This window comes from Schistocerca gregaria, chromosome 4 (assembly GCF_023897955.1).
Source record: "Schistocerca gregaria isolate iqSchGreg1 chromosome 4, iqSchGreg1.2, whole genome shotgun sequence".
NCBI classification, from domain to species: Eukaryota; Metazoa; Arthropoda; class Insecta; order Orthoptera; family Acrididae; genus Schistocerca; species Schistocerca gregaria.
In genome coordinates, this window is record NC_064923.1 from 546,206,988 (window position 1) to 546,224,812 (window position 17,825).

A 17,825-nucleotide genomic window follows, 5' to 3' on the forward strand; every position below is an offset into this window, starting at 1 on the left:
TGTAACGGACTGGCCTGCGCACAGTCCTGACATGAACCCCCCAGAATACCTTTGGGATGTTTTGGAATGCCGACTTTATGTCAGGCCTCACCGACTGACATCGATACCTCTCCTCAGTGCAGCACTCCATGAAGAATGGGATGCCATTCCCCAAGAAACCTTCCAGCACCTGATTGAACATATGCCTGTGAGACTGGAAGCTGTCATCAAGGTTGAGGAAGAGCCAACATCATATTGGATTCCAGCATTACTGATGGAGGGTGCCACGAACTCTTGAGTAATTTTCAGCCAGGTGTCCGGATACTTCTGATCACATAGTGAACCATGGACCTTGCCGTTGGTGGGGAGGCTTGCGTGCCTCAGCGATACAGATAGCCGTACTGTAGGTACAACCACAACGGAGGGGTATCTGTTGAGAGGCCAGACAAACGTGTGGTTCCTGAAGAGGGGCAGCAGCCTTTTCAGTAGATGCAAGGGCAACACGTTTCTAGTGTTTGTAGACTTAGAGAAAGCTTTTGACAATGTTGACTGGAATACTCTCTTTCAAATTCTAAAGATGGCAGGGGTAAAACACAGGGAGCGAAAGGGTATTTACAATTTGTCCAGAAACCAGATGGCAGTTATAAGAGTCGAGGGAGATGAAAGGTGTGTGTGTGTGTGTGTGTGTGTGTGTGTGTGTGTGTGTGTGTGTGTGTTTGAGGTTTACGGGCGCTAAACAGCGTGGTCATCAGCGCCCAAACGCATAGAAACAGGAACACAAGCGGCGAAGGGACGAAGACGGACGCCGATCAAGGAGAACGGCTAAAAGACACAGGCCTGACGTAGTTCCAAATGCGCACATACAGAGGCAAAACAAGAGGAGAAGAAACACACTAAAAAAGGAAAGGAAACACAAGGAAAAGAGAACAGATACTGAAGGGAAACAAGGAGGTAATCGTGACTGGCGGACCTCTTACCTAAAACCTGGGTGAGCCAGTCACCCAGCAGCACATTAAAACCTTCTCCCTAAAATCCGAGGCAACAGATTGGACAGGACACAAAACAGTAAGACCTTAACCACAGTCGCTGCGTTGTCTTGCAAAATAGAGGGCAAATCCGGTGGCAAAGAAACCACCGCCCTCTGGTCAGAGAATAAAAGACAGTCAAGTAAAATGTGGCGGACAGTAATCTGGACGCCACAAGCACTGCAGATTGGGGGGTCCTCCCGCCGGAGTAAAAACCCATGTGTGAAGGGACTGTGTCCAATGCGGAGGCGAGTGAGGAGAACCTCATCCCGCCTGTATGACTGGTAGGACGTACGCCATGGTCGCGTAGTGGCCTTTACCAGACGCAGCTTATTGTCAGAAACTGCCAACCACTCCTCTTCCCATTGATGCATAACACGAAAACGCAAAAGGGAGGTTACAGCATGGAGGGGGACGGAACATTCAACAATGTGAGGGAGGGAACATGCATCTTTGGCAGCCACATCCGCCAGTTCGTTTCCCCTAATACCCACGTGCCCCGGCACCCAGCAGAAAGAAACCTCCTTCCCCTGCCATTGCAGGTGGAGTAGGGCATCATGGATGTTCTGGACGACCGTATCCGCTGGGTACAAGTGTTGCATGGTCTGAAGGGCACTCAGGGAGTCATAAAAGATGAGGAACTTAAGACTGGTAACACATCTCATCTGCTCCAATGCCCGCAAGATTGCAAACAATTCGGCATCGAGGATGGTAAACGCCGCAGGAAGCCGTAACTTGACGACTTGATCAGGGAAAACAACAGCACAACCAACAGAGTCCCCCTGTTTAGAGCCATCTGTGAATACAGGTACATGGTCCGGATGTTGGTTTAAAATATCGTAAAATAAGGAGGTAAAAACAAACGCCGGAGTGCAGTTCCTCCGGTTCTCCGACATGTCTAGAAGGATGCTGGGCCTCTGGAGCAACCAGGGAGGCAGGCGAGTAAAACCTTGTCGTTGGGGGGCCACACGCTCCACACCAAGGGACTCAAGCAAATGCTTGGCACGAATCCCAAATGGTTTTGTTGCCCTGGGACGACTGGAAAAAGAGACGTTCCATAGGCGGTCGGGCAACGGTAGGGTACGCAGGGGAGGTAGGACAGGCAAGGAAATGACACACCCGTCGCACCATGAGGAGTTTCCGCCGGATGGCGAGCGGCGGTTCCCCTGCCTCAGCACACAGGCTGGGGATGGGACTGGTACGCAAGGCACCAGTGGCCAGCCTGATACCCTCATGGTGTACTGCGTCAAGGATCTTCAGATACGAAGGCCTTGCTGACCCATACATGATGCAAGCATAGTCAAGACGCGATCGGACGAAAGCCCTATAAAACTGCAGCAGACGCGCCCGATCTGCTCCCCAAGACCGATGGCTCAGACACTTCAAAATATTCAGTGCCTTCAGGGCCCGCACCTTGAGGTCTTTAAGGTGAGGCAACCACGACAACTTGGAATCAAAAGTGAGGCCCAGGAACCTCACAGTGTCTCTAAAAGGAAGAACGGTGTCCCTCAGACGCAATTCAGGGGAGGTAAAAAGACGCCGAGAACGATTAAAATGAACACACACAGATTTGTCTGCAGAAAAGGTAAAACCCGTCTTTGCAGTCCATGCCTCTAAGCGCTTTATCGTAAGCTGTAACTGCCGACTAGCACTGACAAGACTGGAGGAAGAACAGAAAACAGCAAAATCGTCCACAAACAAGGAGCATTGGGCAGGACTCCGGATAGTGGACATGATACTGTTAATAGCAACGGCAAAGAGGGTGACACTTAACACGCTGCCCTGAGGAACACCATTCTCCTGCACGTACAAATCCTATAGCACATTACCAACCCGATACCGAAAGAGGCGGTGAGAAAGAAAGGACCGAATGAAGATGGGGAGACGGCCACGAAAGCCCCACTCATGGAGTTGATTGAGGATAACGCGGTGCCAAGTAGTGTCATACGCCTTATTAATGTCAAAGAAGACCCCCAGACAATGCTGGTTACGTAGAAAGGCCTGCTGGATGGCGGCCTCAAGCAGGGTCAAGTTGTCTATAGTGGAACGACATCTCCGAAAGCCACACTGAGAGGGGCTAAGGAGCTGCCTGGTCTCGAGCAGCCAAACCAGGCGGCGGTTGACCATGCGTTCCAACGTCTTCCCAACACAGCTCGTCAAGGCAATACTCCGATAACTACTGGGATGCGTCCGGTCCTTCCCTGGTTTGAGGAGGGGAATCAAAATTGCCTCCCTCCACGCGTCAGGGTACGTGCCAGATAACCATATCATATTGAAACAGTTCAGGAGAACTTCCTTGGATGGCAGCAACAGGTGCCGCAGCATGCTGTACCGGATTTGATCATGACCAGGCGCAGTATCATGAGCCACAGACAGCGCAGAATCCAGTTCCCACATTGTGAAGGGGCAGTTATAGGGTTCAGAATTTAGAGACCGGAAGTCCAAATGACCCCTTTCGATGGCAGTGCGGTAGCGGCAGAAATCTGGATCACAGTTAATAGTGGCGGTAGATTCCGCAAAATGCATGGCCAGTGTCTGGGCAATGTCTCTCGGCGCCGTGAGGAGACATCCCTGATGCAGCAATGCCGTGACAGGTAGCTGGCTGAGTTTCCCGGAAATCCTCCTGATGGCTTCCCATACTTTCGTAGAACTAGTGGAGCGAGAGATGGAATTCAAGAACGATTGCCATGACCGTCGTTTGCTCTCTTTAATCACTCGCCGCGCTCTGGCCCTTGCCACCCGAAAGGCCGCAAGATTGTCAGCTGAGGGACGGCACTTGAAGCGGCGCAGTGCTGCACGGTGGGCGCGGATGGCTGAGTGGCACTCAGTGGTCCACCAAGGGACAGGACGCCTCTTGGGATGACCGGATGACCGTGGGATTGACAATTCAGCAGCATGTGAGATCACGGCTGCAACATGGTCTACCCATTCGTGGACGCTGGCACGGTGTTCCAAAACAGCCAGTTGGCTGAAAAGTGTCCAGTCAGCTCTGCAAAGATGCCACCGGGGCGGCACTGGTAATGCCACAGCCTCATCCAGGAGGCGAATCCAGAGGGGGAAGTGGTCACTAGAATGGAGGTCAGCTGCAGCCTCCCACAGAGCAGAATCCGCGAGTGCTGGAGAGCAAAAGGAAAGGTCAATAGCCGATGACGATCCGGAAGCAGTACAGAAATGAGTGGGAGCACCAGAGTTGAGGAGGCACAGTTCTTCAGACATCATGACGCTTTCCAGAATGCGACCCCTGGGGCAAGTAGTCGGAGAGCCCCATAAGACATTATGAGCGTTGAAGTCCCCCAGAAGAAGAAATGGGCGGGGGAGTTGGCTAATAAGGTCCGTGAGAGCCTCAGAGTCTATCGCATCCGGAGGTGGTAAATAAACAGAACAGACTGTGAGCCTCCGACCCACAAGAATGTCAACTGCAACTGCTTGCAAGTCGGTGCCGAGAGGGAGCTCAGATGAGGGGTGCACGTCACGGACAGCCGCGTAAAGAAGGAGAATCAGTGGCCCGAAAATGTGTCTCTTGGAGACATAAGCACAAGGGGCACTCTCGTATAAGGAGTTGTAATTCGGCCACATGCGTCCTGAAACCATTCAGGTTCCACTGTAATATGGGAGCCAGTGATCAGGGTGGCTGAACTTTCACCCTGCCTCTGTGCTTTGGAGGAGAGACCGTACTGGCCGGAGATTTATTCCTGGGGGGAGAAGATCGCCCCCGGTCGACATCAATGTCCATAAGATCCGATGACGACCCACGGGAGATGTCAGACAGTACGATGGCATCATCATCGGACCGACGCTGACTAGTCTCCTCAGGTGGCAGAACCTTCATCTTCTGAGGCTTTGTCTTGGGGGGCTTGGAATGCAGAGCCTTGTCAACAGTTGGAGGTTGACTCGCCTGGGCAGAAGGCGCCATATGGGGGGAGGCTGGAAGTACCTCAATGTCAGCAACCACGGCCTTGTCCGATGTAGCGGGGAGAGCCGCAGATTGCAAAACAACCGCAGCAGCACAAGTGCACTGGCAAGCGCAGGTTTTAGTGCTAACACTAGCAACCTCCGTTTGTGTAGCAACAGTGGCCAGTTGTGCCGGTTTCTTGAGAGCGGAAGCGAAAGATGTTGAAAACACAGGAGGTTGCATGGCCTTAAAGAGCTTCTTGGCCTCACCATAGGGGATGCGCTTAGATGTTTTAATCTCCTGTACCTTCTGTTCTTCGAGATAGATGGGGCAGATCCGGCTCCAGACAGGGTGACTCCCAGAGCAATTCACGCACTTCACAGGCGATGAACAATCGGCTCCGTCATGGGCAGGCTGACCACATTTACCACAAGTGGCTATCCCATTGCACCCCAACGTAGTATGCCCAAAGCGCTGACATTTAAAACAGCGCATTGGGTTGGGGAAATATGGCCGTACGGGCAAACGTAAGAACCCCGCTTTAACATGCTCTGGGAGTCTCGGGCAACTGAATGTGAGAATAAACGAGTCAGATTTGACGAGGTCCCCATTGACTCGTTTCATAATGTGCTGCACGTCAACAATTCCTTCGTCAGCCCACTCAGATTTTAGCACGTCTATGGGGATATCCACCAAGTCCCTACACGTCACAACACCCTTACTATAATTCAAAGTGGAGTGGAGCTCGGTCTCGACAGCGTACTCTCCTAGACAATTTGCTTTCCGAAGGGCAGCGACTTGACGGGAACTGGAAGTTTCAACTAACAGAGTCCCATTGCGCAGTCACTTTACAGATTTCAGTGTTCCTGCAATTCCCTCAAGACCCTTGTGGATGTAAAAGGGAGAAACCTTCTCAAAGCTACCCTCCTTCCTTTTAATAATCAAAAACACATTCTGATTATCAGCATGTGCTCCGTTACTACATTCTGTTAAATCTCTAGCAACACCAAGCGCTGGAGGACTTGCAGCGCGTAGCCGCTTTTTCGATGGGGTGTGTTTTCCTACCAGCGGCCCACCCAAGCCACTGGTAGGGGGAAATGTAGAGGTCGAAGGGTCCATTGAGGTCCCACGAGCAGCTAGGGAACTAAAAGTCCGCTCAGACAGAGCCCCGCGTGCCTGAGTAAGCCTTATACAACAGGGGTGCGCCAGGTGCCCCAGAGGTTGCCCGCTTGCGACTGTTCCACCCCAACAGCCATGCATTTTCTAGGCGCGGAGCACACCGAAAGATTGAGGGGTTTTTATAGAGGTTGGCCTTCCTCGCAATCCAGGCGGTCAAGCCAAGATTACCATTCCCCGCAGCACACAACATTTCACCGCCGCGCCGTACGGTGGTCACTGAAGCATGTTCGGGGGTTACGGTGACAGGCCACTGGCGGCGCAGACCAGTCCCCAGCTCAGGACACCGGGGTCGCCAAGCCCGTACTCAGCAAGTGAATGCTGAGCCCCTGGGGGAAACATGAAAGGGAAGCAGTGGTTGGGAAGGAAGTGAGACAGGGTTGTAGCCTCTCCCCGATGTTATTCAATCTCTATATTGAGCAAGCAGTGAAGGAAACAAAAGAAAAATTCGGAGTAGGTATTAAAATCCATGGAGAAGAAATAAAAACTTTGAGGTTCGCCGATGACATTGTAATTCTGTCAGAGACAGCAAAGGACTTGGAAGAGCAGTTGAATGGAATGGACAGTGTCTTGAAAGGAGGGTGTAAGATGAACATCAACAAAAGCAAAACGAGGATAATGGAATGTAGTCTAAATAAGTCGGGTGTTGCTGAGGGAATTTGATTAGGAAATGAGACACATAAAGTAGCAAATGAGTTTTGCTATTTGGGGAGCAAAATAACTGATGATGGTCGAAGTAGAGAGGATATAAAATGTAGACTGGCAATGGCAAGGAAAGCGTTTCTGAAGAAGAGAAATTTGTTAACATCGAGTATAGATTTAAGTGTCAGGAAGTCATTTCTGAAAGTATTTGTATGGAGTGTAGCCATGTATGGAAGTGAAACATGGGCGATAAATAGTTTGGACAAGAAGAGAATAGAAGCTTTCGAAATGCGGTGCTACAGAAGAATGCTGAAGAGTAGATAGGTAAATCACATAATTAACGAGGAGGTATTGAATAGGATTGGGGAGAAGAAAAGTTTGTGGCACAACTTGACCAGAAGAAGGGATCGGTTGGTAGGACATGTTCTGAGGCATCAAGGCATCCCCCTGCAGGCCCCTCGGACCTGCAGGGGGATCGTAGAGGGAGACCAAGAGATGAATACACTAAGGAGATTCAGAAGGATGTAGGTTGCAGTAGGTACTGGGAGATGATGAAACTTGCACAGGATAGGGTAGCATGGAGAGCTGCATCAAACCAGTCTCAGGACTGAAGACCACAACAACAACAACAGTATATTTATTTTTACACTGCCTGGTAAATAGATGATCCCTTGCTACAAATTATAAAGGGAAAGAAAAATAAGAGCTCACAAGGCGTTGACAGTTTTTCTAACAGAATTATGAAGAGGTGTTTTCCTCTCCCCCCCCCCCCCCCCCCCTGATATTTGTAATTCATCACTAGCACCGGAATATTTTCTCTGGCAGTGTACAATATATCATTTTAAATCTTTTTATAGAAAGGTGCCACAAAGGTCTAAACAGTTATCACCAAATTTCCTTACTGATATCTTCTCCCAAAATATTAAAAGAAAGTAACACACAGATGAACAGAGTCTAGTAGGCACCACTTACTTAGCACATCAGTTTGGATTCAAGGGTTTTTGACTAAGAATGTTATTTATACATTGACATAAAAGTATTGTAAGTCTTACATATCAAAATATTGTCACTTAGTATTTTTGTGATTATGTTTGATTTTAAAGATCATACTAATATCTCAGAAGAGCACAACTTTTATAAAATTATTTGTTTTATAATTAACAAAGAACAGTGAGAATAGTCCTGGTAAATTCAAATAATGATGGGAGGTCAGATAATATTAGCGGCTGGGAATAAATCACTAAAGTAGTCCCACATTGTTCGATTTTGGGTCCATTCCAATTCCTTAAACATGTGAATGATTTTCCACATAACTACCTTTTAGAGCTGACACGAGGATTACAACTGACAGAGATGCAGAAGAATTTTTTAATTTTTTTCCAATAATGTACTCTCTCCTAATTTTGAAAAACAAAAAGCAGAGTATATGCAGCATTTCAATAAATAAAATAACACCAGCAATTAATGTAGCACTGACCACAACTTATCTTAGAGGACATTTATGGCATCTGTACATTTACAGAAAGCTTTTAACAATGTTGACTGGAGCAGGCATAAAATCAGAGAGTAAAACATTACCTACAGCTTGACAGAAAACACATCAGTTATAGGAGTCAAAGGGCATGAAAGAGAAGCAGTAATTCAGAAGGGAGTGAGAAAGGGTTGTAACCTCTTCCAATGCACATTCAGTAAGCAGTAAAGCAAACAAAGGAGAAATTCTGAAAAGGAGTTGTAGTTCTGGGAGAAGACATGAAAAATTTTTGTGGGTGTTTGTTGATGTTCGGTCTGTTGGCTTCTGTCCCAAGAACTTCAACTGACATTTGTTCAATAATTTTCCTGATGTAAGGGCAGCACAAGTGGCTGTCACTGTCAAATGCTCACCCTCCACTACCAGCTGTGAATGGTGAACCATTTACAACACCAGCCACTTAGGCTGGCAAAATGTCAGCAAAATCATTAAACAAATGTCTGCCAAAGGTCCAGACACAGAATCCAACACACAACTCATCAAAATATAAAAACTTTTTGTTTGTTGATGACATTGTAACGGTGTCAGAGACGACAGTAGACCTGGCAGAGCAGCTGAAAGGAATAGTTTCTTCAAACATGTTACAAAAGTAAAATAAAGGTAATGAAATTTAGTCAAACTAAATCAGATGATGCTGAGGGAAACAGATTAGGAAATGAGATGCTAAAACTAGTCTATGTGTACTGCTATTTGGGCAGCAACCTAACTGATGATGAGTGAAGTACAGAGTACATAAAATGCTGACTAGCGATCGCAAGAAAAATGTTTCCGAAAAAGAGAAATTTCCTGACATTGACAATAAATTTATGCACTAGGGACCATTCTTAAGAAGGTATTTGTAGAGAGTGTGGCTTAGAATGGATAATAAGCAATTCAGACAAGAAGAAAATAGAATACACTGAATAACTAATGAGGAGGTACCTCCTCATTAGTTATTCAGTATATTCTATTGTCTTCTTGTCTGAATTGGTAAAAGAAAAAAAATTGTCAGGTAAAACATGACTAAAAAAATGGATCAGCTGAGATGACACATACTGCAATATGGACTTGCATGGAGAGCTGCATCAAACAATTCTTCATTGTAGACCATAACAGGAACAACATGAACAGGAGTTAGTAAATAGGGGAGGTATAGTCCAAATTTATATGTATACATATTGATGAAAATTTGAACTGGAAGAAACATATTCCTGATCTGTTCAAACAACTAGTTTGAATTCTTTTGTTCTGTGTATAATTGCCGGTTTTGGAAACAAATCAAGTAACAGATGAACATTTTTCAGTCATTAAGGTATTTTGGCGTAATTTTCTGGGGGTAAGTAATCATTTACACAAAAATTATGATTGCAGAATTGTGAGGAATGGGAAAAATATGTAGCGTTTACCAAGAATTCTGTTGTAGATATCTCTTAAGGGTACAACTTAATAACCTATAAATTGTCAGCATATTCGGAAACAAATAATGTATATGTATACTGACTTGTTCCACATCATTCTGATGAAAATCATGCACCTGATCTGTGCAACATGAAGCTAACTATCACAAAATTTAGCTCTAACTATCACAAAATTTAGCTACTAAACTTTGTTTTCACCTACAGCTATTATGTTAATATTTATAGTTTTTGTTCGCACTGACAATAAGATTTCAGCAGCACCCATACTTTTACAACACAAATAATTGTACTCATACTTTACAACCATATACTGATGTCTTAAGGTACTTAAGTTATTTCAGTTTTCCTTTAAGCAATATGTACATCATCAGGGCATTAATTCTGTTCTCTATCATTCGAAATTATTTCTTAAAATCTGACTTTATACTTTCCCATTTTCAAAACTACTGCATCATTTATAACTGTGCCTTCTGTAAATATTGGTGCATATATTGCATAGATATTATACTATTGCTTTCGACTAATAGTTAGAAATTATTCGTGTACAGCAATTGCATTGAGAGTAGCAATTTAGAATGTCTACTTCAGACATGTGAGGCTCATATTTGAACAGTAAACTTTCATGTTAAGGCAATTATGGGCATATTTTGCAAATAACGTGATTGATGGAATGAGAATGTGGAGCACTCAAGTCCTGAACATTCAAAAGCTGGTATTTGGACATCAAGTTTATATACAGCATATTTAACAGTATATTGCTTGTTAAAAATTCATAGTTTCGTCTAAAACTACTGTCCAGACAGTTAGTAAACAATTATTAAATCTGGTGGAGCAATACCCAACTTAAGATTACAGAGACCAGCAGAGTTACATGACCACACTAACATATAGATTCAGTACTTACTATAAAAGGAGTGTTTCTGCATATTATCCCAAAATTTTGCAATGGTTTGCCACTTTTTAGGAATACCATTCTTGAACTTTGATTTCACTGAGAGTGGGAGATCTGAAATGTAGTTTGAAAATTACAGATTATGAAATAAATGACAAACAGTTATTAGATTTTGTATTCACATACAAAAAGCATTACTTAATTCTACGATAAACATTTTGAATAATATTTTAGGGTACGCATTCTTTCACATTTGTGCTTCAAATATTTTTGTGGAGACATTACAAAATAGCCATTTTTGATTTGGTTCTCCCTGATGTTTTCTGTTTGGTTACAGTATCACATGCACAGCATAATTTGACATTCTGTGGGAGATACGGAGAGCTATGGAGCAGAGAAAAAACCAGTGCACAGAGTCACATTAGAATGCCTCTATAGTATATGAGGCCTGTTCGAAAAATTCTGGAACATCGCCCACAAAATTTTTCTACACTTATCTTTTACTTGTTGTGCATGGTCTCCTTCAAAATACTCTCCTCCACAATTGATACACTGCTCCTAATGCTGTTTCCACTTCTGGAAGCAGCCTTCGTAAATTAACTCCAAAACACCACTGGCAAGACATTACAAATGTTCCAGAATTTTTTGAACTGATTCAGTATATCGTCAACAGTGTATTTAATCATGTTTACTGGTATTAGTCTATGTTCTACAATATAAGATGTATAATTTATAAGTCACTTCATGGTGGAAATTACTCAGACAAATGAAGTGCATATTTGTTGATGAAATAAGCAAGTACAGCACGTACAACAGCCTGGTAACATTAGTTCATCCACTTATCTAGTTCTGCATTTTTTGGTTTTCTTGCATTGTGGGGTGTTAATTTCTTTTACTGTGGACAGCTGAATAATTAAAATATGCCACAATTAATATTTTATTTTTTCTTAGTTTCTGGATATATAATAGTTGTTACAAAATAAGTGTACTTATTTTATGCTCATACAGAGGACTTTTACTTTCATGTTACTGTTGCTTCCTCTGCACTGGTTGAATTTCTATGAGTGGATGTTCTGCAGATGTCAACTGAGCACTTTCTTTACTATAGTTTAGTCAGTGTAAGAAGATATCCAGCACTTGCAGTGGGCATGACATGGCTGTTTCATGCACCTACATCAACCAAACACATTGGCACGATTTTGTGAAGATGTCTATGACAACACCTTAGTGCTGCCAGAGCTCTGCAGATGGCTATTGTTTTCCTAAAGGTGTTTGCACTCTGCAAATGGTTATTGTTCCTGCTTGCAGACGTTTGTGCTTTGCAGCTGAAAGAAGGCAACAGCACAGCAAGTTCTCAGGGATCATATTACACCGGTTAGACTGTAAGTGGCAGTGGCAATTGCTCACTAAGTGGCAACAAGTGCAAGTTGCTTACTGAGTGGTAACTGCACTTAATTTAGGCTCAATGCACACTGTACACAGCAGAGATACAACAGAGCAATAGGGCCTCTGCAGGGCAGTGCACACAGCACACAACAAAGGCAGAGTAGAGATAAGGCAGAGCAGCACAGCCACACAGTTCCACACATCACACTTGTGCAGCACAACACTCAAGAATTTGAAAGGAAATGGTAATTTTACAATTGTCTTGGAACTGTTGACGGGAAATATATTACAGTGAGAAAACTTCTGTTATCTGATACCCCTCGTATCAGTTATAAACAGAACTGATTTTCATCTTAACGGCTAGAGTCAATACTCATTATACATTCACTTCTGTATATGTGGGCTCAATATGGAGATTAACTGATTCAAACCTTTTTTCCAATTCAAAACCGAGAAAAAATCCAATTGATGGGTCTCTAAATACCCCACAAGGTTAATGATTTCCTGCACAATAGAAAGGAGCTCCTAATGTTTCATATGTGATTGGTGTTTATATTGTTAAAAACCTTTTGCAGTACGCTATGCTAAATATGAAGTCACTGGTAACAAGAAAAGTACTGTTTTAAGTAGAGGCTTTCCTCTGTTTGTCTAGCAGGGGAACATGTATTTGGTATAGTGAGTCACAGGCTTTGAGTGTTAAGTTGAGGACTAAATATGGGATGTGTATTGCATTATTATTTGAGGTTCAAAACATTACATCAAGCAATCTCAATAAGGAGGATGTGTGACCACATTTTACTAGCCAGTTTCCCTTGACTGCTCAATGCAGCTGTAGAGACACAACTAAAGATTTTCTTACCAGGGAAAAATCGAGAAGTGTTCATGTTCTGTTCAGCAGCAGCTAGTAGCTTTATAAAGAAGCCAATGCTAAAAGTGATTAACAAATCATGTCCATATATTCAAAGTTTATCATGAAGATCCACATTAAATAAATAAATACACTAATTGCTAATAAAATTTGAACAGTGCAATTCCCCTGCTATCTATTCCCATATTTCTTCCTTTAACTTATCCTAAAATAGTCAAGATGACTGGTATCTTAAAGTACTGGGTTGTCCTGGAGTGAAAGAACCAAGAAAACCATCATTAAATGCGTATGTATAACAATGAAACTGAATTCTAGCTTCAGTACTGGCAAAGCACTCTCCTGACCAAACAGCTGACACACACTCATAATACAGACAATAGGTGTGACAGTGGCAGAGACCTGCTCCACTTTGTCTACCCTGCATCTCTGCTAAGTCCTCCTACATTCTGCTTTATGCTGCCATTTTATAAGTCTTTTTAAAAAAAACCACATAGAATACTAATCACATTTGGATGGGTTTAACAACACACAGGTGATTTTCAATCTGTTCACTCAACTAAGGAATCACTACATTTTCACAGTTTTGGCTTCCCTCTGACAACCATGCCTCCATCCTTGCTACCTTCCCTGTTTTCCTTTCCCTGTTGCTTCATAACCTGGGTTGTGAGTAACTAAATCCACTTTCCCTTCTTCCCTTTCTTCCCCCTCTCTCCTCCCTGATGAAGGAACATTTATTCCGAAAGCTAGGAACTTAAATTTTCGGTTGTTTTTTGTGTTTCTATCGGCTGTACTGAGCTGAGGTAAGTACTGGCCAGCCCCTCTATCTCTTTGTTAGTAACTATGTCTTTCTTTATCAGTCATGTTGATTATAAAACCAAAGTATAAGGCTGCTCATCCATTGGTTGATTAGGTAATCAATTAGCCATCAGAACGCAGGTATCAGAGAGAAGTTTGAGACTGTTATCCCACCAATTTAGCATTGATATGGAACTATCCTACACTCTGATAGTTCAAAAAACTGATGTCACATGGTCCCAGCTCATGTAATATATAACTAGTTCAATTTTCACTAAACTGAAAGACACCTCATTATTCCACTGTACCCTTCAATTGTATTTATATTTGACTCCAACATTTGCAAAGTCAGTTATGTTTTCCCCCACCACAAAACACAAATAAAGGTAAACAAGTTATGGTCAGGTATGATGTAAAATTAAGCCTTGAAGTGATATTCGTCTTCAAACAGCCCTTTGCTGACAACAACATTGCTGCTAATCAACAACATATCTGACAAAATAACAACACCTAGTGATATCCTAAGATGTCCATTGCTTTGTTGCACAGCTCAATCCAAGAAGTGACTTTCAAACACTGGAAATTCCAGGTAGAAATATCAATCGTGTAGGAAAAGATAGATTGGTACTTACAGTAAAAAAAAAAATGCTGAGCTGCAGACAGGCACAATTAAAACACACTTGCACATAAGTAGCTCGTGCCAGCTCTGGCCTGAGGTACTGGAGTTGTTGGTCATGTGTGTGTGTGAGGTGCATTTGCTTGTGTGAATGAGTGGTTTTCTCTTTTTATGAAGAAGGCTGAGACCAAAAGTTTATGTGCAAGTGTCTTAATTATACCTGTCTGCAATTTAGTGTGTTATCATTAAGATAGACTGGTACTTATATTTTCCTACATTTAAGAAGTGACCTCCTTTAACATGATGTAAAGTACAAGTGAAAACACTAGAGCAAGTTTTGACAAGACCATCCCCTTGGGCATTTTACACTGTAACCCCCAATAACGACATTTAAAATTTGAAACCATACCACCATTCTTTGCATCATTAGAACATTACCCACTGAAGTAGCTTATGTATTCTCAACATGGCAATATGAGAGGCAGAAGTAAGAATTACCTCTCTTGCTATACTGTTAGCGGTAACCCTGCAGGAAAAAGAACACAAATTGGAAGTCGTCCACAACAAGACGAGAGTTAAGGAGACAAAGTTTAGTCAAACAACAAAAATCTGGTTATATGAATGATACTGAATTAAACTGGAGTGAACTAGCAGGTGGGAGGGAACAATCTCACAAAGAAGGTTTTTAACGACCGGAGTATGAGGAAATATTTCCATCTGCAAAAGGATGATAATTTTGATAACAAGAGAAAAAAAAGGTAAATTGTGCAGCAGAACATACAGAATGAGTACACAAGCATTAGCATAAACCCTGTTTGCAATATGTACAGTGATCAGCCAGAACATTAAGATCACCGACCTTATGATATAAACCCATCCAGGCAATAGCATCACCTGGCAATAAATGACTGCTAGTTAGACACACTCATGGTGCATGTAGTATCAGTAAGTGTGCAGTCCATGTGTAGAATGGGGAAGGTGTGCCATCTATCCGAGTTTGACCAAGGGCAGATTCTGATGGCCCGGAAGCTCTGCACAAGCATTTCAGAAACAGCATGATTTGCTGGGTGTTCAAGGAGTGCCGTGGTGAGTGTCTTCAACATGTAACGAAACCATGGCCAAGCATTATGGGGTCGTGTGTGTGAGGTGCATTTGCTTGTGTGAATTGAGTGGTTTTCTCATTCCCCCCCCCCCCCCCCCCCCATTACAGATGTCTGACTTTGTAGACTGGGTAGACTGGTATGATAGGCAGTGAGTGAAGTGTGGCAGAACTACCATCAGACTTTAATGCTGGGGAGAGTGCATGTGTGTTTGAACACACAGCCCACCTAACACTCTTAACAATGGGTGTCCGCAGCCGACGACCCTTGCCAATGTTAACACCACGACATCAGTAACTACGACTGAAATGGATATGTGACCATTGGCTCTGGACATTGGTGCAGTGGCACAGTGTTGCACGGTCTGACAAATCCTGATATCTTCTTCATCATGACAAAGGAAGGGTGGGAATTTGTTGTCTTCCAGGGAAACAGCTGCTTGACATCTGTGCTTGGGGAAGACGCAATGTGACAGCGGCTCCATTATGCTCTAGGGAACATTCATGTGGGCAGCCATAGGTCCAGTGAAGCCCGTGCCAGGCACCACGATATCCAAGGAGTATTGTACACTAGTTTCAGACCATGTACACCACTTCGAGGCGATCATGTTTCCTGACCGCAACGCCATTTTTCAACAAGATAATGCACCGTGTCACAAGGCCAGGAGTGTGATGGAGTAATTCGAGGAACACAGTGGCAAGTTCCAAATCATGTGCTGGTCCCCCAACTTGCCAGATCTGCACATCTGTGATACGACTGAACATGGCTTAAGAGCTCATCAAGCTTCCTCCCTGAAATTTACAGGAATTAGGTGAAACGTGTGTGCAGATGTGGTGCTAACTCCCCACAGTGACCTACCAAGGCCTCACTGCTTCCATGCCATGATGCATTGCCACTGTTATCTGTGCCAAAGGTGGACATACTGGTCATTGGTAGGTGGTCATAATGTTCTGGCCGATCAGTGTAAGATAAAATGAGACTCTAGTACAAAAAAACACCTATGAGCAAACTAGCTGCTGAACAATAGCACTAAATGTCATGGCTGCACTCTCTGTCAACCACTTGTGACAGCTGTACTAGAAACAAATGTGATAACAGTAAAGTAGGTGGTACACAGATACCCAACTGTACAGATGAATCCATTTTTGAAATGTCAGCTGTGCAGGACAGATATTAGTATTTGCAGGTATCACTGGGAATAGAAACAACTGGAATAAAAGTTTTTCAAAGATGTGGACTGCAAGATCAAAATAAGAGTTTATGTAGATTGGAAAAACATTATTGTAATATTTTCTCATTGGTTTCATTCCATAGTTTTGTGAGAAATTACAAAATTAAAGAAAAAGGCTGCAAAATGCAAGAGCCCAATATAAAAAGAACTGCACACTAACAAGATACAGCAGCACTGAACAATTATTTTAGTGGGATGCATACTAAATCTTTGTTGTGAACTTACAGTCAACAACTTTATTTTGTAATCTCTGTTGAATAGAATATATATTAGAAGTAATAATAAAAATATAGAATAATTATATGCACAAAAGAATTATTACAATGAAATCTCTTGGAACACTAGACTACACTAATGAAACTGGAAAATACAAAAGTTGGTAGTTCTGAAAGTGTAAAAGTCAACAATAGCAATTATTTGAAATTTTATTGATCAACTGGAGGATGTATTTTGTTGATTTTGTGGAACAAAGAAGTGAATCATCATTAGATGAGATGTTAAAACTGATTTTAATACTATCATAATCACATGTGGCCTATGTTAGGGTAATTCCCAACAAGAACATATGGTCACAATGTGAGATAAGAACAACTGAGCCCTTGTTTAAATTCAGGATTTGTACTTTTGCACAATTTTTCTTGTTACAAACTACACACTGGTATACATTTTGTAATCTCACACTGTCACTGTAACTTGTGTACCAAAAGCCGTCATACGCTATGGTGTGATACTATATGAAAATAGCAAAACATTTTGATAGAACCTTGAAGTTAATTTATGCAAAGAATATGGACAGTAACTGGCTTCCTCAAAAGTTTAACTGCCTTCTGAATATGAAGAAGAGCTGATGTCTTGCAGCACCCAACACATGGTCACAAAAAAATCATACTGTAATCTCACAAACTTCAGTGTGTAGCTAAAGCTCTGCAGAAAACTGTACTGTAGTCATCACTAGATGTTGAGAAGCATTTAAGGTAAGACATTCACGATGCTGGGATGAAGTATTCTTTTATCAACCTTGTATTGCACTTTGATGAACAGTTTCTGTGTCTTAGAACCACCACCAAAGTCTTGAAGCAGCTACTCTTTGATCTCTAAATAGGTGGCAATATACTACTTCACTAAGGAATATTGTTCACCTCTCCCAGTCCACTGTTCACTTTTCCTGACTACTGGATATTAGTGTCATTTCAGCAACAAAGAGCTCAAAGCAGTAAAAAAGATTTAACAAACAGGTAACGATGTATGATAAAAGGCTGAAGGCTTTTTTAATAACAATGTTAATATAGAAACAAACA

At 42.9% G+C, this 17,825-nt stretch overlaps 1 protein-coding gene across 7 annotated transcripts in view; it reads right to left on the bottom strand.

Annotated features, from left to right (window-relative positions):
- LOC126365754 (uncharacterized) overlaps positions 1–17,825 on the bottom strand; it is a 267,138-nt gene that overhangs the window by 168,725 nt on the left and 80,588 nt on the right. For all 7 annotated transcript variants that reach the window (XM_050008233.1, XM_050008240.1, XM_050008238.1 and 4 more), the window contains one exon: positions 10,544–10,645. In XM_050008233.1, coding sequence (XP_049864190.1) covers positions 10,544–10,645 — 102 coding nt within the window. The remainder of the gene's footprint in view (positions 1–10,543; positions 10,646–17,825) is intronic.